General features: G+C 47.0%; 1 protein-coding gene across 8 annotated transcripts in view; it reads left to right on the top strand.

Annotated features, from left to right (window-relative positions):
- LOC147894309 (thiamine pyrophosphokinase 1-like) overlaps positions 1-21784 on the top strand; it is a 57194-nt gene that overhangs the window by 9137 nt on the left and 26273 nt on the right. For all 8 annotated transcript variants that reach the window (XM_087384553.1, XM_087384548.1, XM_087384550.1 and 5 more), the window contains exons 4-5: positions 5614-5686; positions 14419-14520. In XM_087384553.1, coding sequence (XP_087240679.1) covers positions 5614-5686; positions 14419-14520 — 175 coding nt within the window. The remainder of the gene's footprint in view (positions 1-5613; positions 5687-14418; positions 14521-21784) is intronic.

Below are 21784 nucleotides of genomic sequence, written 5' to 3'. Positions count from 1 at the left end.
GGAACTCGAAGCTTGGGAAGATAGAGATGCCCACGCCCTGGCATTGATCATAGGGTCTACGGCGGACTGTGTGCTTCCTCACATCCAGATGACCGACAGGTTAGTAGAGGCATGGGCCATTCTAAAGGATCTGTACGAAACACATAACACATCATGGATCTCGCTTCTTCAGCATCAGCTCTACAACTTGGATATGGATGAAGGAGATTCGGTACATGACCACTTGACAAAGGTCAAGGTGATGAGGGATCAACTAGCTTCGGTTGGTCAGAAGGTGGACTTGTGCCAGTTGGCCATGGTGGTACTAAGGAGGCTACCTCGGAGTTTCAAAAGCTTCGTTACGACTGTGACAGCAGGACAAATGACCAAACCTCTGACTTTTGAGGAGTTGGGTCCATTACTGCTCCAGGAAGAAGCTAGGGAGAAGCTCTACAACAATGACAACTATGACAAGGTGTTGCATGGAAAGGATTACGCTGGTGAAGGAAAGGGCAAGCCTAACGGTGGCAAGCCCAAGAAGGATGACTTTGATGACGAGGACACTTCCAAGAAAATGAAGCAGAAGAAGAAGTGCTTCTATTGTGACACGCCAGCCCATTTTGCGAAGGATTGCAGAAATAAGAAGGCGGATCATAAAAACAAAAAGGACTCTGACTCAGATTTAGATATGTCACCCTAGAAACCGCAGTGATGATGTCTAACATTGAGATGTGGGCCAACGGGGAGTCAGAATCCTTTTTGAAGGTGAAGGACAACATGGAGTGCTTGGAATTTTCCAGGTCCGTGGTTGTTGATGCTTACATGAGGGCGGATTCCATAGAGTGTCCTAGGGTTTCATGTTCAGATGGTTACTGTAATTTAGAAGAGGACAATACATGATTGCACATGTTTTTGGTATGTGTCTCGATGAGGTGCATGGTTTGCTTTTAGAGTAAGCACACCTGCAGTACGACGGTCTTGTATGTACTTGAAGTTTAAGCCTTTATAGCATGTTGTGGTCAAGTCTCTCTCCCTGCAGAACATCTCCAGAGCCTCTAGATGTTTTTGCAGTCCCCCTCCTGAGGATGATATGAGGACTATGTCATCGGCATACAACAGTATTTGCACCATCAAGTCAGCCAGGTGCGAACCCTCTCCACCTAGTCGATCGACAAAAGAAGTGATCTCGTCAATATAGAGCCCGAAGAGAGTTGGTGATAGGGGACAGCCTTGCTTAACTCCGATGGTGCTCTCAATCCAGTCTGATAAGCCTCCTGGGGCACGTATCCTCCCTCTGACAGACTCATATAGACTCATGATATAGACTCATGACCCCCCAAATCATGACATCCGGGAGCTGTAACTCTGATCAGGTGAGAGCGTGGGACAATGTCAAATGCCTTATGAAAATCTACGAAGCAAGTGTAGACATGCTGACGCCTCGACTTCGCCTCCTCGATAATAGCCCTCAAGGTGAAAATGTGATCCAGGGTGGAGTGCTGTCTCCGAAATCCTGCCTGCCCAAGTGCCCATTGTTCGTGACCCTCTATGTGGTTGCTAATCTCCCTCTCTAGGATCGACCCATATATCTTAGCCAAAGTGTGGCCAATCATAAGAGTACGATAGTTCCTAGTGTCCATGGGATCACCTGCCTTGTGTATCGGTAGTATGGTGGTGGTGCTCTAGGTAGGTGGGAAGCCATGGCATACGGCATGATTGACCAACTGTGCTAATATCGGGGTCAGGATCTCTTGCCCATGCGCAAAATGCTCATTGCGTAATCCCTCATGATCTGGTGATCGTTGGTTATGAAGCCGAAGAAGGGCAGCTTGTACATTCTGCAAAGTAAACAAATGACATGTGGTGGGTCTGGGCATAGAGGACATATCAGATGGTGCCTGACCTTGGACATCATATAGAGAGCAACCATATGTGTGCTAGATTGCGGGATCTGTGATGGGAATGGGTGACTTCCCTTCTGATAAGAGTCCCCATCCCGTGGTAGGATCTCCTTCGCGAAAGGAACTAATCACCTCATCCATCCTCTGCATGAGGAAAGCCCACTTCTTATGCCGTGTCACTCGGCGTGAGATCCGGTGTACCTCTAGTGGAGTCAAATGTCCTAGTGCTATCTCATGTGTAAGGTGGGCTCTTATCTCTCTGCACTCATCATCAAACCATGGATTTTGGGGCATCTTCCCATTTGGAGCACGTGCAGATCGTGTCGTGGGAAAGGATCTGGCGGCAACATCCTGTATCACCGATATAAGAGTGTCTGATGCCTATGTGAGGTCCATCCCATCACAAGTAGAACTAGAAGCTAAGAAGCCAGGTGGTTCACATACACCAGGTCAAGAGCACGGTCAAAATGGATCTGAACACGAGTGGGTGGTGGGGGGACCCTCCTCATGGCTGGTGTGGCGACCGATATATAGAAAGTGAGATACGAGTGGTCGGCTCCGAGTGGAGGGGGTGGCACAATAAAACCATGTACCTGTGGGGCATGTGGGAAACAGGTGAGTTTGCTAGATGATGGCCATCTTCGGAGACCGCTCTATATGATCAGATCATGTATAGCACCCAGCTCAAGTAAATGTCTCCCATATGCTGTCACTGGTGCATCTGCATCTGCCAAGTGCCTCACGATCCCCAGCTCTGCTACATCCATCTCTGGTACTACGAGGGAATCCTCATCAAAATCTAACAGGCCCACCTGTCTGTTCCCAGTACGTGAATGAAAGTCACCAAGGAGGAGAGTGTCCCCGTGTCTGGAGAACTCCGTGATATCATCCTGAATAGTCTCATATGGGTTGTGCCTGTCAGTGGTGGCCTCTCGTGCATAGGATGATGTTTCTGGGGGAAAAGTAACATATTGCAATGAAGGTCCGGGTGTGTGTCTGGTAACTTGACCAGAATCCACATGTGTCGTGCATGCTCCTCCTTTCGTATCATAGAGAGGAGTGGTCTCAGATGTGATCTGAAGAGAACAGCCACACCTCTGGATCCTCCTACCCCACTATCCCTCCTCAGTTCCTTTCCGTGGGCAGACTCCCATGTGTATCTTGTCACTGTGGGTAGCCCTCTCTCTGGGCTCTCATGTGTCTCGATGAGTCTTTGGAGTTATTACTAAATAGGATGTTCAATAATTCCTCTTTGTTTCGCCATTTGTGAAATCAGGATTGATATGAAGAAAATCCTTGAGGCCACCCACATGCTTAATGAGGCAGCGGGGATTCGAATCGGAGTTGTCGGCGAAGAGCCTTACACTCGTCATCATACTAGCTATACATGGCACAGACCTAGAGGCGGTGGACGGTTAGAGCGTGTGGTGTATGGGAAGGCGTGAAGGGCAACCTCGTGCAATGATCGGCTAATCAAAGCAGCCCGGTCCTCTAGGAGAGGTATGTGGTCAATATAGGTGAGTAGAGTGCAGAATATCTTAGTGAGAGGTTGTGATCGAAATGTATGTCGTGATAGGTAGTGTAAGTGGGTGAAGTAGCAAGGCGAGGAGTGGTGATACTAAAGAAGAGTCAGCCTAAGGTGGAGGTGGTGAAACAGAGAAGTCCGTGATGTGTGATGTGAAGGTAGGGGATCCCAAGATATAATCAACCATGCTAGACCCCCCTCCATTTGGAAAGCAAGTGAAGCCATTGGAGTAGGGCCATTGCTCAAGACCATTATAGAGAATGAGATCATGCGCCGTACCTAGATCAAGGAGTGCATGCCCATAGGAGGTAATAGGGGTCAATCTATCAGCGGACACTTGTGATATGCCAGCGTCAGCGGTATCTATGTCGGGAAGTAAAATAGCTTCCTCTCGAAAATCTAGCAGTGGCACTTGACGTGCTCCATCCTCGCGTTGAATCCCCAACTAGGAGAACATCTCCGTGGCTCGAAAAATCCATGATATCCTGGTGGAGAGGTGTGTATGGTGACATCTCAACCTGCTCTTGAAGTGTGATGTCTTTGGTCGGAAGTAGGAGATTGCTATGAAGAGATCTCGGCTATTTGTGCGTCATAATCGGATCCAAAGGAACCTAGTGTTTGGGTCTCTCATCTTCCCTAAGATCGCCTCAATGAGAGATTATCTATATAGGACTGCCACTCCCCCTGAACCACGTACTCCTCATGTCTCCCTTGTCTCCTCCTTGTAGATTGACTCCCAAGTGTATCCACTAACCATCGGTAAGGGGCGCTCTGGGCTCTGATATGTCTCTGTGTAAAAGACTATGTCTTGTCCTATGTAGGACTCCGATAAATTCCCAGTATCTGGCCAAAGGGTACCATTATAGTTCCAAATGGTGCAAGCGAGGGTCTCGTTATCCTTCGTCTCATAGGGGGGCCCTATGGAGAGAAGGAAAGAAAGAAATAAAGTTTATTGAAGTCTACAAAGAGCGATGGGTCTATGAGGCTGATAGAAACTTGATACAATGAGCATAAAGGTTCTATCAGTCTATGAGACTGATAGAAACTTGATACAATGAGTAGAAAGGGTGGAGCTACTAAATGAGCATCATCACCCATGCTGAAAGCTAAGTCCTAGGAAGTACATAGTCATATCATCATCATTAGTGATGTGGTGTCATCTTCGTGGGGGGAGACCAACATGATCCTCATCATCCGACTAGGGTAAAGTACAATGAGGGTGTCATGGGAGACTCGGGTATAGGTGAGGCTGTGCTGAGACGTAACCAGTAATGGAGCGCTGGCTACTATCTGTAGGTGCTGTCCGTCTCGGTCGCCTGATGCTGGCACTGCTCGGGACAAGGACCATTGTGACCCTTGCGGAACGTGTTCCAGTCCTAAACGTGGAAGGGAGGTCCCCTAATGTGGTCTGCCTATCCGTCATCCGTCTAGTGTGGCGAACCTATGGCTCTGGATCTCTGCTGCGTCTGCTATCCATTGGGTGGTCCCCATGGTCTGATTGGAAGAACTCCGCGATCTTGCTTTGAGATGAATCGGGTTGTGTGCCTGAGGCCCATCTCCTCGTCCTGAGTAGGTGCTCCCTATGTTGGACCATCTCATGATTGTAGGCGGCTAGACACCTCTAATCTGGGTATGAGAAAAGTTTGGAGCTGTGCCTAAAGAGAGAGTGGTAGCAGTCGCGAATCTCGTAGTACAGTGGGCAGCTAAACGCGAAGTGCTCCTCAGACTCGACCTCCTGTCGATCACACAGTGTGCATATGCTGCTCTCCCTAGGTATCCCCTCGGCCCAACCGCTCTTGATACGGAATCGATGTGATGAGACCCAAAACTGGCCGATAGAAAGAAAGTAAGATGTATTAACGTCCATGGAAGACCTCACGGCTCTATGGGACAAGGTATAAAGTACACCAAAGGATGATCTCATACAAGCCCCAGTGGTTGGAGCAAAGGGCGTACTGAGAGAGAGAGAGCGAGAGAGAGAGAAAGAGAGAGAGAGAGAGAGAGAGAGAGAGAGAGAGAGTGAGAGAGAGAGAGAGAGTCTTAATTCAGTGCTGTTGTTGAGCGTATGACACTTCCGTTGATTTCTGCATTTCATTGTGGGTAAATCTTTAATTATTCCCTCATTTATTAAATGGCAAGAAACTTTTGAAATCATTGTACTCTTATGGAGTCTTCTGAAGTAGTGAAATCTAATGACATTGATTGCAGATACAAACCAGACGTGATAGAAGGAGATTTGGACTCAATTCGTCCTGAAGTAAGGGACTTTTATGCAAGGCTTGTAAGTATTTGTGATGCCTAACATACTTACCTTCAGTCTTGAAGGTCTCCTTAGAGCTTGATCATTCATATTTGAAGAGACAGGAATGAATGTTTACTTAATATCATCCTATGGTTTGGTGAAGTTAAAAGTTGATGCAGACTTTTTCTTAGTAAGTACATTTCTTTCTTATGTAGTTTTTTTGTGTCTCTTTCTAAAGGACCTCTCTCTCTCTCTCTCTTTTCCTCTCTCTTTGGAAAGGTAGCATTACAAAAAAGGGAAAGGGCGTAACGATGCATAGGGACTCGAGACCCTGAGGGTCAAAGTATGAATGTAGGTGGCTGGTCACTATACAAGGCAATAGCACTGCAAGAGGAGGTATCAGAAAAACATATGTTCATAGTATTGGAACATGGGAGCACAAGGGCAATGAGATCTCGAAGATGAAGGTACCTAAAAGGTCAGTATGGTACACAAAAAAAATACATAGGAGGACGAGGTTTTGAGGGGATAGCATGCTACATTAGCAAAGAATGGGAGAACTTGCTGCAGTTCCAATTCATTGTCATGACAAGAGAAATCACTAATCCGTGATTAGTAGACATTGAAACATTATTATATATTATACGCCAATGGTGTAACATGTATATGTTATTATGATGGACACCGACCGATTTGTTATGGCGGTGGATCATCTCAATAGATAGGACTAGTCGAGCTGGTGCCACTGCGTTAGACGGCATCGAATTTGGACATGTGATACTTATTCTATTAATAAAAATGTGCACACACGTGTCTAGGTCCTAGGGGCAATAGGAAGGGAAGGGTGCATTAAGGTGCATTGAATGGTAGATGCATGGGTCATAGGCTAAGGGTAGGTGTAAATGGGAAGATGGAACTTGAGTGATCTCAAGGGACATTAATGAAAGGGTATCACCCTTTCATTGTGAATCTCACGTAGCATTCTTCATTCACCTTGCATTCATGCGCCATCTCTCACACACCTTGCATGTAGGTCAAAATAGAGACAAGTACTCTCACGAGGGCGTTTTTCCCCATTGGAGGGCCAATTGGCATTCAAATTCTGCATGCATTGCACACATTTGCATTCTTGAGAAGGCTGGTTCTTCACATTCACCAACCTTCGAGTGCCCAAACCCCAAACAACGAAGAACGAGTTCTGAGCCTCGCACCTTCTCTCCTGCTTCCTGCTCGCTGCCCCTCCCCGCTTCGCCTCAGCCCCTCTTCTTCTGCCTCTCCTCTCCCCTGGTTCACCCTCCTTGCTCCCTTCTTTTTCTTCGCCTTTAGTGAACTCTCCCCTTGCTTTTGGTGTGCCATAATTCATTGCTCCCACTCCTTGTGTGCCTTCCCCCTTCGACAGTCCTTGCTGATACCCGCAGGCCCTCCGCCTCATTCTAGGTGGTTGGGAGGGATTTAGCTGCCTCCCGGGCTCTTTGGAGTAGCTGTGCAGCCGCCGCTTTGGTCGTGGCTGCCCACAGAGGTGCAGCCCAGGCCTCTCTGGTTGTGGCACGCTCCAGCCAAGCCGCTCTCGGCTGTGAGCTTCTATAGCAAGGTGGCTCGTTTAGTCGGCCCGCCACCTTGGTAGCTGGCCGTTTTGTCAGCCAAGGGTGGCTGGTGCCTTTGCCATAAGTCCCTTTCTTGAGGGGGCCTGTTGTAAAAGGCACCCTTCAGCCCTCTGCTTTGCACTCTTTTTTGGAGGTGTTTGAGGAGTTCAAGGTGCTTTTTTCGAGCTGTTTCTTGGTTGTGTACCTGGCAACTGGGAGCAGCCCCAAAGTTAGCTTTCTTCTTGGCTGGTTGTGGGCTCTTTTTGGAGCTTTTTGGCAGTAGTTTCCAAGAGCCCGAGCCTTCATACCTTTGTTGAGAGCTCCTTTCGTGCTGGTTTTTTTCAGCAACCTAAGGGGGCTGTTGAGAGGGCCTCATTCCTCTTTTAGCCCCTTTTTGGTTTTTCCTTCTCCTTTTGACAGCACAGCATCAATGCTTTCTTTTAAAGAACGAATCTTGGTGGTGACCCTTGGTTTGCCCAGAGGGCTCACATGGCGCCACCCTGGACTCCCCAAGCCGTTAAGGTTCTTCTGTCTTTAGAAGACAAGCACTAGGTGAAGAAAGCAGTCTAATTACTTTAGGACAGAGTAGTGGTGGGCAGGATAGTTGGCCTCATGCCAACAAGGAGCCAGGTGTATAATTGGATTCAGGCGAGCTTAGCACTAGAGGGTGACTACATTGATGAGGTTACCATCTATGGGAATCTTCCTTCTCCATTTGAGCTCCCCCGATAACACCTTGTCATTGTGGAGTGGAGCCCTCTCCTCTTGGGCCCACATCTTGTTAATTTCATTCCCTAGTACCACGGGTTCACAATCGATGACATGGGTTGGACACACGATGTGCCTCACTTCTTGGTGACTCTTTGCTTGGCTCTCGAAGGAGTGTCGGCCCATCCTTCACTTCATTGGGAGAGCCTTTGGCACAGTGGAGTCGCCGCCTTAGATAGCAACGACAGTGGTAGCAGATGATAGAGTCCCTTGACTCAAGCTAATAGTTGAATGCCCAGAGACTCTTCCAAAGGAGATCTTTCTAGAGACTGTTGATGGCGGCGAGTTCGGCCAGCACATTGAAATCATAGGGCTGCAAAGTCAATGCTTACGATGCACACATACAGGACAATTGGCTCGTGACTATAGGAGGGAACAGGGATCCCCCACTGTCTCGCCAGGAGCAGAGGGTTGCTTGCCCATAGAGAGCGCAGTGTGGGCCGGGACAGCGGATGGAGTCCTTGACACTTTCAGTAGAGCCTTTCGAAGGGGCCTGGACTAGGGTGAAGTGCAAGATGCCTAGCAAGCAGGCTCTGAAGAACCGCAGGCAATGCGCCAGACTCCATGAGTGGGCGAGGGTAGAGTGTGAGGCTAGACTCCATGCGCGGGCGAGGGTAGAGCGTGAGGTAGTCTTCCAGTCCAAGGGGAAGCAGTCAAAGGATGCCTCAGCAAACTGCCCCCATACCCTGTAGGATTAGATTTTTTTTCATGTTCAGGCAGAGCCCTCGCAGCAGGGGGACAATGCACCCAGGAGCCGGCACAACAATAGGATTGGGGGGGGCCTTAGCTTATGCAGCAACTGTTTTAGCTATCCCCTCCCCGCCTCCCCCCCCACCCCCTCTTCCCGGCCCATTCTCCCTCCCCCCCCTCTACTTGCCCCTGATCAGCAATCACTCTCACTAGCCACCCCCTTTTGCCAACTCCACCTCTCTCTTCTCCTCTTTCTTGTGCTACAACGTCGGCCACTTCTTCTTTGTCCTCTTGTCCCTCCCGTAATCCCGGCCCTGACCTAAAGCCCCTGGGCAAGAGTGTTGCGGAGTTTCCCCCTTTCCCTTAGGCTGCGGCCTTATCCTCTCAGCCATAGGCCTCCCCCTCTCATCTTTGGGACTCCGCCTCCTCAAGAAGTCATCCTCACGAAACTTGTTCCCGCAACTTCTAGGTTCGAAGCCCTGCCCTGGGCAACCCTTGCTGAGGGAATTCTGGAGGATCGGACCATGGAACTACTTGGAGACACCAGATGAGTATCCCCTCGCCTTGGAGATGACAGTCGTGATATTGCAGCCCCACAAAGGGAGCCAATAGGAGTGGTTGGTTCTCGCACTCGCCTTTTCTAGGGTTTCAACTTTACCTCCATAGGTGAGGAGAAGTTGACGTCCACTTTATTCGATTGTATGATAAAGGAGCATATGTTCCATATGATGGTAGGTGGATGGGACCTCAAGGGATTGATATTTCGCTCAACCATGGTGACTCACATTGGATGGGACCTCATGGCCGGGCCTAGGCGTTGCAATGGGTGTAATCTGCTTGAGACTAGAGGTGCAGTTCACACAAGTTATGCATTGGTCACTTCACCAGTATGCATCCAAGTTGGGGGTAGAGGTCTCTTTCATAATGCAGTGGGTCCTAAGGTAGGTGTGGAACCTGTCATGCCCTTAGTACAATGATGCACAGATGCGGACTATTCCTCCTCCAATCCCCCTTCAAAAATGTGGAAGTCCGATGTGGTGGTGCAGGCTTCTACTGATATGCAACCCTGTTCTCCCAAGCCTCTTCCCGATGAGCTAGATCTTAGTGATCTGGAACGTGCACGGGCTCCACGACTGGGTGCGTTAGCAACGTCACCACCTTATACTCCGCCGGGAGTTGCAGAGGGCTGTGGTGGGACTGATAGTGGATTTTCTTTTGATTCAGAAGCATATGTTTTCAGCAGTATATGTCAGATGCCGGCACCACCTCTTGCTAGGGAGAGGTCCGGAGGTGTGGTCCCCTGTAGTAGCGGGAAAGAGTGGGGGGGGGGTTGCATCTCAGTTTCATAGGTAGTAGCAGCGGATGATTATGATCAGGGGAGGCCAATTACAAGCAGGTCTGTTTGGATGGGTATTTGTTCCGGCAACTCTAGGACTGGCATTTTGAATGTCTACGCCCCTGCTTGCAGGCAATAGTAACGTGCTTCTTGGAGGCTGTTAACAGAGAGTCTCCCTGGTGTAAGGCAACTTCAATAACTTTAGAGTTTGGGGAGGACAAGCAGGGTGGAGTGTCTTTCTCGGAGATGCCGGCAGCTCAGAGGAGCACGTGGGAGTGGTTTATCTTCACGATTTGTGGCAGTGATCCTTGGCGCGAGGCGGAGTTTTCCAGACTTCCAAACAGCCTCTGTTTCTCTTTTGGACAGCGCCGACAGGTTGGACAGGTTTTATGTTGGGGATTGGGTGATGCACAGGGGGCTCGGCACGATGATCCTCGACCATTTCCCGATCATTCTGCACCTACAACAGCCCTGTTGTGGGCTTCCCTAGAGGGGGATACACATTTCGGATTCCCTGCTTACAGGATCAAGAGGTATAGGAGGTGATCATAAGATATAGTGTCAGCCGCCCAAAGGGGGGTTGGGCCCTGTGGGCAGCAACTGCGATCCAGAGGAGTAGTTAGGAGCTGTAGTCCCAGGATCTACACCACCTCCACCTCCTTCTGGCGTGTGAGAGAGCTTTGAGACGGGACCTGGCCTGCATTGAGTGTCTCAGGGAGCAGGACCCAGGTTTGCTGTGGCTTGTAGACAGACACAAGTGCGTGCGGATTGACCTCTAGGACACGGTCTCCTACCATGCATCCAAAGCCCAGTCGGTACAACAAGGTGATAGGATGACCATACAGTTCTTTCAGGCCACGGGACCTAGATCAGCGGGGACACAACTGCAGAGACTGAGAGATGCGGAAGTGATGTGTACTCGGACCCCTAAGAGATTCTTAAGATGACCACAGATTGTTTGTTTCAGTGAACAGGATCAAGGCAGGCCATTATAATAGTAGAAACAGAAGACCCTTTGTGGATGGAGAAAATGGAAGAGGATAGTGAAGAAAGAAGAGGCTGGAAACGAATATGAGGAGATGCAAGAGAAGCCACTGTCATGGGAAAGCAGTTGCTCACCCTCTGCAGGTGCTTTGGACTCTAGATCCTAATCCTTGCCAATGGATTGAAGTCTTTTGCAAAGGCTTTCTTGTGTCTTGGACTATTAGTTTCATCATCCCAATCCATAAAGACTATTAGTTTCATCATCCCAATCCACAAATCAAGAGACCCCATGGATAGGGGTAACTATCGTACTGTCATGGTAGGCCACCTGATTGCCAAGGTATATGGATCAGCAGTGGAGATGCACATTCATGAATATGTCAAGTGAGGGGGTGTGCGAGTGACAGGCCGATTGTGCATAAGGCCTGTGATGCCTTTGGTCTGCATGATCTAGACACTGACATAAAAGTGGCTCACTACCTGAGCAATCCATCACGACAGCACTGATCAAAGAAATATCTGAGACTTCCATGTAGTTTGGTGAACTTTGCTTCCGCCACGGGTCTCGGCCTTTGATTGGGAAGATAAACTACTCCTAGGAACCATGCTCTTCCCTGGGATCTCTGAGAGAGAAGCATCTCCTAGCTTCTCCTCTTTAAACTCTAGGTTGTTGATGTCTCCTTCAACCACCCAAGAGTCATGTGCTGCAAGCAGCTGATGCCAAAAAGGGCCTTTTTGTCATCTGCTTGGTGGGGCATACTAAGATCCCTATGGTCAGCTCCATCTGAACTGCTCAGCCCCCATTAAGCTCACCCTGGTCAAATATGTCTCGTGCCAAGGTTGTGCTAAGTGAGATTCAAATGCCCCCACCCGGCCCACAGCCAAGGACCACATTCCTGGGTCTCTCCTAGGAAGAAGGCACATTCATTTATGAATGTCTGTCTGAGAGAACATATGCTCCCATGAGAATATTCACCGATCTCCTACCTAGGGACCTTTGTAACTACTATTGAAGAATCAAGTGTGGTGGTCGTTGCCTGGCCTGGTCACGAATAGCATACACATTCCAGCACACACTGTTTCAGGTCATGGGAAGATGTGGGTTTGGTGAATAAGGCATTTCCGTGACTGGAACTCTATGTGAAACTTCAGAATGATGGATTTTGATAGGAGTTCAGAGGGTGAAAAGTCCATGTCAGTGGGACAATGCTAAAGTATCACTAGCTCCAAACCCACCTTGTGGACCGAGATTACAAAAGCAAAGCCATCGTTCCAATGTGCTAGAACACAGGTTCAGTGATGTGGTGAAGAGTCTTTGAGTGACATCCACCTCTAGTCGAATGATTGCCACTAAACTCCTGAGCCTTGGTTTGTTCTTGGGGAAGGCGATGTGATAAACTACCCTCTTTCCATGTGCGATCCATAACTCCGCCTTGCTCGCCAAGCCAGTATCCTAGCAGCCAAAAGGGACAGGTTGGGGTCCTAGTTGCCCCTATGGTGAGGCCTTTCAGCGGCCGAAGAATGGTAACTGATACCTCAAGGGAAAGGGGGTAAGTCTCTAGCCAAATTCTTGCCTCATTGCTCCTTGAGAATCAATAATCAGTCAGCTCTGGAATTGCTATATCACCCCTTGATGAAGATGCTTATAGAATACTAGTAAGACCTGGGCAAGCTGTTGAATGTCATTAATGCATATTCCTTGTCCTTGACATCCTCCCTGATGTCTGTAAGCTTCTTCGAGTCTTCATTCTTGATTACATGCTCAGGTATGCTGAACTTCTCCATCTTGAGAGAAGCTGATTTTGTAGGTAGGGTTTCAATCTTTGATAGTTGACCTGAAAGGGTTTGACAAGGACTCACCAAGCCTGAGTTGCTGGCTTGGAACATCCAATATGGGGAATGAGACTCCTCTTCATAGAGAGTGAGGTGAATGAGAGAGCCCGGTTAATAACTTGGTTTTCAGTTGTGTTTACTCTTAATCTTGAGTGGTGGGTCTTCCTTTTGCTTCACACGATGACACAGGAATCAGTGCCCACAAAGATTTACTCCGATGTGCTGTAGATGGTGATTAGTTATCTTTATTGGCCACGATAGAAGCGTCATTCATATCTTTTGACATGGTGTCTGGATGAAAGGTGTACCTACAGACAATTTACTCTCCACTTCCAACGCATCAAGTAATAAATGATAGAATTTAAACAGCAGGAATAGAAGCAGATATTGAAGTATTTGGTAAATATGAATGACGATGGAATTTCAAAATACAGTAAAGTTAGAGTAGTATTATGATGGTGCTTGCTACAGGAGGTTACGGTGAATCACCACATGGAATGTGTCAACCGCCCAAGTCGGGGCAAAACTGAGAGTTACGATTGTCTGATTTCTAACAGAAATGTGCACACATATTTGCTGGAAACTGTGCGGCGTCGAGGTGCATGCTGAGATTGCACTCTTGATTTTTGGGTCTGTCTCTGGTTTGCATAGTTTGACGTGCATATGGAGATTCATATGGCTGTCCCTATAGTTGCATGCACATGCAGCTGGGAGAAAAAGAGAGATCTACCACAGCATGCACACAAGGCTGAAAGAAAAGGGAAGGAGACAACGATCAGGAGTTGGGAAGGTGAGCAGGTGGGAGTGGAGCAAGAGGGATTTGGAAATTGAATCAAATGATGTTGTGAGAACATGTTTGGATTTTGGAGAAACGAGGCATGAATATTATTGTACATCGGTATCTCATGTGGTTGGAGGAATGTTTTGGTGAAAATATATTATCTCATGTTGTGGCCTGCTGGTGTTGCGATAATTCTTTCTAATCTTAAGTGGTGCGTTGCCCTATCAGCTAGATTTAGATGCTTGTCTGGGAGAGACTAAAATGAAATCATTTAGTCTTCACAAGCAGTTGTAGCTCGAATGAAGAGATTTTGGACTACCTTTTGATTAGCCTTCTCCTTTAGTGCTAGCCTTCGTCATGGCTGAGTTTTCCCTTCACCTCCAGAGTGCCGACAGAAACTCAGTACGAAGACTTTGTATAAATGGATGCTCAAGTATGTGGGTGTGTGTGGATTTGTATGTGTGAGAGCATATGTTTATACTATGGTCTACACCCACTGTTGGGGGCGCTGATGACGTCAGTGGGGATGTCATGCGTGATGGAGTTTATGGTTTTCAATCTTATGAGTGACTATCATGAGATTGAAACTGCACTATGTTGTGTTTTTAGAGGATGAGTTTGGGCATGTTCCTGGACTCATCTAGGTATATATGTTTACAACACTTGGCTAGACATCGGAAAGTAAATGCACGAATGAACAAGGTGTATCTGAAATTACTGTAGAATATATCTTACTGCAACATGATGTTAACAGGTTGATTGGCATTACTAATGGCAAAGCTTTTTTTTGAGCCAGGGCACAACAATACTGGATGAGTCGCATGATCAAGATACCACTGATCTTCATAAGTGTATAGCTTATATCACGGATAAGATGTCAAATATGAAAAATGGCAATGTAAGATTTCTATGCAAACGTCTTGCGGTTCGAAGGAACATATCATTATATACTTTGTTTACAACAAGAGTCTTGCATGTTGTAAGATGATGTACCGTAACAGTTTAGGAAAAACAGGTAATATCATGGGTGTGAATTAAAAGTGTTAAGATTTAGTGTTTTTAGAGGAAACTTGCATACTAAATTTCTAAGCTTAGATTAATTATGTAAGTTTTGCGACCTTCGCTAGGAGGGCTTCGTTCCTTAGGGAATGTAGAGGCTCCCTTCCTTCTCGGAGTCCTCTACAGGGTTTGGTGGCATTTTCAGCCTCAGCCTTGGATTTTTCCTGCCTCATTTGAGGGGGAGTTTTTTTGACATTTTATTTTATACTCTGCATGTTGTATTTCCGGTGTGAGCTTGCTCTTGCGGGTTTTATTCATACTTAATAGAAGTCTTTTTCATGAAAAAAAGGTAAAATTATGTAAGTTTCTAAGAGACATTGAGAGGAGAGAGCACACGGTTAAAGAGCAAAGTTGAACTGAATGCACACATTTGAAAAGACAAAGAAAGTTAGGGTTTTGTAAGAAACCGTAAACTCTAACCAAGATGAAACCCTAGCGTGACATGCTTTGTGCCACATGTATGGTCCTAAAATTTTGTTGATCCATAGACTAGAAGACCTAGATCTCTCAGCGTAACTGATGTCAAATTCTAAATCTGATTGTTTCATTGCTCCTTTTAGGAGTTTATTTTTTGTCTCTCTAGGTTGTATTTCATGTACTGCATGATGCTTTTCTCCCTTGAGTTTTCTCAGTGAGGATGTTTCATACTTAATAGAAGTCCATTTCTTAAAAGGTCTGCACCTTTATCTAGAGCTACAAGACTGTGAACACTGGTTACACAACTTTCAGTCATAGTGACCAACGTAACATAGTGTTCGAGAACCAATTATAATGAAAGTGATTATACCAATGAGGGTATTTCTCAACGCTTGGCCTCATATTGCAAAATGGTTGTCATGGCAGCTAGACTGAAACTACTTATTTCTTCTTGGCATCATATGTATCATCAATCCCCCTTTTAAGACTAAGTTGTCATAGATACCAAGGAGGTGTCTACAAACAAAGAACAACTCCTTTAGTAGCAGCTTGGTGAAGATATCTGCCGAAGTGTCCTTTGTAGGACAATATGTCATCTGAACCTTTCCAACCTGCAGCTTCTCTTTGATAAAGTGATGTCAATGTGTTTGGTTCTAGCATGATCCACAGGATCCTTGGCCAAAGCAACGCAATACTGATTATTACAACCAATGGTAACTGAATCTTGCTCTGCTATGCCAAGATCATCAAGCAACCTTTATCTGCTTGTTCTATAAAAGAATTAATTTGTAAGATTGGATATATTCTTGTCTTATGAAGGTATATTTTTCTGTCACCTTAGCAGACGTGCAAGTTCTATAAGAATTTTTGTGCTTCAATGATTTATCTTTTGAGGGTGCGTTTGCCCCAGCAGCTACTTTAACTGCTTGTTCTATAAAAAAATTTAATTTGTAAGATTGGATTTATTCTAGTCTTATGAAGGTTTATTCCTCACATTCTGCTGGTAGTGGACCATATATCCAGTTTCTACGGAAGAAAGACCAAGCAACCTTTGAAGCCAGATTTCTTTACACTGCTGGTAGGGAGCAATAGTGTTCTCCTTTTTGCTCACCCATGATAGACTACCATTTCCAAGTGAAAAAGTGTATCCAGTTGTGGGCTTCCTATCCTTGTTACCTGCCCAAAACCCTGGCAGCTGTAGGGTTTTGGATCTGCCATAAAAAATGCCTTGCATCCTTTTTGCTGCCTTCCAATTGATGGCTATCGGATTTTCCATGTATCGACAGACACGATTGACAGGATAAGAAATATTGGCCAACTGGTCATGAAATAAATTAGGCTGCCCCACTAGCTGCCTATAAAGACTGTTCTCACAATGATACCATCCTTCTGCTGCCATACTTCTATGCCTGCGAAATATTGCAAACTCCAAATTAAGTGTGCAAAGTGCAGCCTTGAGCTGCTCGATGAGAGTATTATGATTGCATATAATTATTATGATTGCTCGATGAGAGTTTTATGATTGCATATAATTATTTAAAAAAAAAAATCTAAATTTGTATGATTGGACATATTCTTTTTTTTTTTCAAAAAAAATACTTCATTAAGTATGAATGAAAACCGCGAGAGCAAGCTCAAATGTAGGAGTACATCATGCAATGCATGAGGAAAAAAAACAGCTAAAAATGAGCTAATAAAAAACCAAGGCGGAGGCTAAAAATGCCATCTCAACCCTGAGGGAGAGAAAGAAGATCCTCTCCAAACTTTGAAAAAAGTAACTCTCCTGGGAGTGGCTGCTTTGGAGGATCCCTGCATGCTCACCCATATGGCCATCAGAGTGTGTACTGTGTTAGCCCAAATACTGGCCATAACCTGGGAAGGATGAACCTGGATACCCTCCATCGCCTTTGTACACCTGGCTCTCCAAATATGCCAAGCTACAATGCTAGCCAAAATCTCCCAAGACGTGTCTACTCAGGCATGAGCAGCTCTGAAAGGAGTGAAGGGAACATCCTGGAGGGAACAAGACTCCACTGAGTGTTGCCGTACAATGAGAGCTGGATATGGATCATGTCCCTCGAAAAACACATGAGGGCCAGTAAGAGATAACCAAGCCACTGAACCCCAGGTCATATAGAAAGGTGCTGTATGAAAGATGCTGAAAATCCTAGCAACACCTTTCCAAGATCGTCCTTGCCTGTCTGCACTCCCAAAGGCAATGCTGTACTGATTCAACTGCAATGTGACAACGAGGACAAGTAGGGTCCGCCTTGAACTTGGATCTTCATAGGTTCACTGCAATCCCTCCATGAATAGAAAGCCAAAAGAAAAGAGTGATCTTTCTATTCCTAAAGGATTTCTAGAAACTGTGCCAGAAGTTTTTCCGCACAATTGCGAAAATCTGAAAACTATCCCAATGGGGCGCTCTGGAGGACTTCCAACCTCTACTGTGGAGTTGAAACCTCCGGGCATTTCTAACTGTGTAGCGAAAGAAGGGGAAGCTCTTCTCTCAGTATCCCTCATCAATCCATTCCCACGCCCCTGGGTGCCACTGCAAGAACCTAATAGGGGAACCACTATACAGCTAGAGTCTCCAAGACCCTAGCGCAAGGAGAATAGGATCAAGGTCAAGATACCACTGTGAGTCCCTACCCCACTCCATGAAACCTGCAATCCCGATAGGCTGAGATGCAACCTCCAAAATAATATCATCCGAAGACCTGACAAGTCAGCCTTCCGACTGAACATCAAAGACTGGGGTATCCTCCTGTGCATCTTGCAGTGCAATAATCTGTAACGGAATGCCCGTCCCTGAAAACGCTCCCCACCAAGTGGACTCTGTGATCGGCATGTCATCTGTGTCAATCCACATCTGTGTCAATCCACTTTGGCGGAATGGATGCCAGTATTTGCTATATCCTGAGTGCACTCCCTCTGAGGTGGCCAATTGCTAAAAGTCTTTGATCCTCTGGAAGTCTCAGAAAGGCCTGCCAAGCGCCTAGTGTAGAAGCAGGTCCCCTCTCCCATCTAGACCACTGCATATAATGTGACACTCCAAGTGGCCTGCCATGGTCATCCAAAATCGAGTCATTCCACATGGCTGGCTGCCTGTGAATTTCTTCACGAGAGGTGGGTGGAACTCTGCGAAGTGTGTTTCTGAGGCAGACCCAAGCTTTCAGGCTAGCAGCCATGAGAGGGGAAGGGGGATATTTGAGATGGGCTGAAGTAACCATCTGCTGCTGTCCAACCAATCTCCCCCATGAGAAGGGGTACAAGACTGAATGCTGCGTGAGAGAAAATCTTTCCAGGGCTCTTGTTCAGGCATCAATCCATGTACTACGAACTTGCAGTGCAAGGCCATAGCAAGGCCATACACTGCAAGTTCGGGTCAATAATATTGAGACCTCCCCATGGGGAGAATGCGGGTCTCCCAAGCCACCCTGGCTATAACATCTGAGGTGTCATCTAAACCGCTCCAAAGGAAGTTCCTGATAGGTGTCGTGAGCTGAGTGATACAACCTCGAACTTGCAGAGCAAGGCCATACATACATTGCAAGTTCGGGTCAATAATATTGAGACCTCCTTCTCTTGTGGGGAGAATGAGGGTCTCCCAAGCCACCCTGGCTATAACATCTGAGGTGCCATCTAAACCGCTCCAAAGGAAGTTCCTGATAGGTGTTGTGAGCTGAGCGATGCAAGCTCTATATGTGCACCAACACAAACCAGGCAGTGGCCAATAGTACTTGGTTCACAACCACAACTCTGGATGCAAGGTCAAGTCTGAATGAACTCCAAAAGATGAGCTTCCTCCTGATACTCTCCAACACGGGAGCGAACTACTGTGCTGGAGAGATGCCCATCCCAACCTGGCATCCCAGAGACCTGACGGAGACTCTGCTCTGAATCCAAGTGAACCCTATGTCATTCCCCCAGACTGGAGTGTCCTTATCATTGATCCAAAAGCCATTGGATTTGTTCCAATTAATGTGTGTACCTGCCGTAATGCAAAACATATCCAATGCCGTCCTGAATGAAGTCAGTGTTTGTGGAGTGGCATCCAAAAAAACAGCCGTATCATCTGCCAACTCACTGTCTAAGAGCTCATCTTGCTGCCTCAGAGGAAGCCTGAGCCCTACAATCCCAGCTTGAGCTCTAATGTAATAGCTCATAGCTTCAGCCACAAAAAGGAATAAAAAGGGGACTAAGGGGCATCCCTGACGGAGTGATCTGAGAATCTCAAACCTGTCCCCCCTGACTCCACCAATAAGAACCTGGCTGTGGGCTGATCTGTAGAGGGCTGACACCCCTCTGATCCATGCATCTAAGAAACCAAAGCGAGTAAGTGTGCCCTCCAGAAAGCCCTAGTCTACCCTGTCATAAGCTTTCTCAAAGTCTAAGAGTAGAATGGCCAGCTGTGGCCATTATGCATGGCCTAATCCGAAGCCTCCCAAAATGAGAAGATGTTATCATAGATGCTCCTGCCATGCACAAAACCCGTCTGTGTATCATGGATAAGATCTGGGAGAAAGGGCTGCCGACGAAGGCTGATAGCTTTAGCTAGGATTTTATACAAAGTATCCAGCAAGATAATTGGTCTCCACTGAGACACTAAATTCCTGCAACCCCCTTTCGGGATCAAATGGATGAGGCCCTCTGTAATTGAGTTTGGCATTTCACCCGAGTCCCATACACCCTGTAGGGCTGAGGTAATGTGATCCCCAATTTGATCCTTCCAAAAAGTAATAAAAAATAAGGGGTTAAGTCCATCTGAACCAGGACACTTGCCCTTGTGAAGGGCAGAGAGAGCAGTCTTGAACTCTACGTTGGTGAAGGGGGCATCTAGTGAGACAATCATATCCCTTGCCACCAATCCAGGTAAGTGTCGCCAAATAACCACTCTAGCATCATCTGTGGCGTAAGTGTGAGGATTTGTTGTAAGAAGGGAGGCATAGAAATCGGTGGCAACCTGCAAGATGGCATCTGGATGTGTTTGAAGAACTCCGCCTGAATCAACAAGCTGTGAGATGCTCTCCCTACTATGTCTGGGGCCAAGAGTAGAGAAGAACTACTTGTTGACCCTACCTCCCGTCTGAGTCCAAAATGACTCTCTGGCATGAAAGGTATACTCTGCTCTTTGATCTAAAAGTGATTGTTGCTGAGCCCTTGTTGCTGCAGCAAGGTGCTCTTGAATCCAAGCATCTGTAGGCCTCTTCTCCTCCTCCCTCTTGAGGTTAGCTCACTGCTGGCGGATACCTATCTCATGCTTGAGGATCTCACCCCTCTTGATACGAGCAATTGAAAGATAAAAGTCGCTAATATCAGAGAGGGCTGCAGCTAAGTCTGAAGGAGAAAGCTGCCCGTCCTGCAAATGAGATACCCAGGTCCTCAACACTGTCTCTGTAAGGCCCTCCTCTACATAAAAGGAATCTAGAATCCTAACACTGGCAGAGCGGCCCCTCACATGAGGATCTGAGACCATCAGAACCACGGGAAAATGATCCGAAGTGGACACCCCAGCTGCAATGCAAACAGTACCACCTTTGTCAAGAGCCTAATCATCCACATAAATTTTGTCAATCCGTGCATGTATAGGCATCTGCAATCTCCTATTTGACCAAGAAAACAAGAGAGAATGTGGTTGAGTGTGAATAGCATCATCGTGCCAAGTATCCCTATCATTGTACTGAAACAGGAAGGCATCCCACGCTGCTCTCTCTAGGGAGTGAATGCCTCCTTCCCTACCACCCCTTTTGTCTGAGGGCATTAACTATGTTGAAATCACCCCCTATAATCCAAGCATCTGCAATATGTGACCAAGAGAACAGTTCCTTCCAAAAAAGAACACGATCCCCTCTAGAATTGGGTGCATAGAGGTTTAAAAGACCAACCTTATGCCCACCAATTAAAAGTATAATCCACTGAGCTCTGGAAGGGACTTTGATCCCATGTCCAATCACCAAGGGGAGTATAGAAGAAGAAACAGAGATGCAAGTACCTCCCCTGGTGCCCAAGGCGGGTGACCAAAAAGTATGGCGTGAAAGAAGCTTACTTGGCTTGGCACAATCCCTGACATCCAATTTGTGTTCTTGAATCATTAGAATGTCCATGGGACCCCTAGCTCTCTCTCTCTCTCTCTCTCTCTCTCTCTCTCTCTCTCTTTCCACCCTCGCCACCCCTCGCCCCCCCCCCCCCCCCCCCCCGCCCTTGCCACTCCTCTAGCCCTGCGTAGGGCTCCTGCACCACCCCGTCTACTCAGGGGAGCCTCTACCCCCGTCGGCCTGTTCTGGGCTTCCGCGCCTGCTTAGGGCCCTCCCACCCTTTCTCCTAGTTCCTTCATAGACAGCCTAGGAGGCGAAGGATCACTACTGCCCGATCTCATGATACATGTATTACTATACGCTGATGACATAGTCATTATATCATCCTCAGTGGAGGGGCTGCAGAGACATCTGGAGTCTCTGCAGCCCCTAGGGGTGTTTTGCAAAGAGAGAGACCTAACAATCAACCTTGGGAAGAGCAAGGTTCTGGTCTTTAACACCTCACATGCAATGCTTCGTCGACTCAACTTCACTTATCAAGATGAGCCAGTGGAGATAGCGCAGTCCTACACATATTTGGGAGCAGTCTTCATAGGACCCCTTTTCACTATGACACATGCAGCCCATATATGACTCACACAGGGATGG

The sequence above is a fragment of the Dipteris shenzhenensis genome, chromosome 14 (assembly GCF_047967505.1).
Source record: "Dipteris shenzhenensis isolate YYH24624 ecotype China chromosome 14, Dip_SZ_1.0, whole genome shotgun sequence".
Classification (NCBI taxonomy): domain Eukaryota; kingdom Viridiplantae; phylum Streptophyta; class Polypodiopsida; order Gleicheniales; family Dipteridaceae; genus Dipteris; species Dipteris shenzhenensis.
Note: the sequence above shows the minus strand (reverse complement) of the source record. Positions and strands in the feature narration are given on the sequence as shown.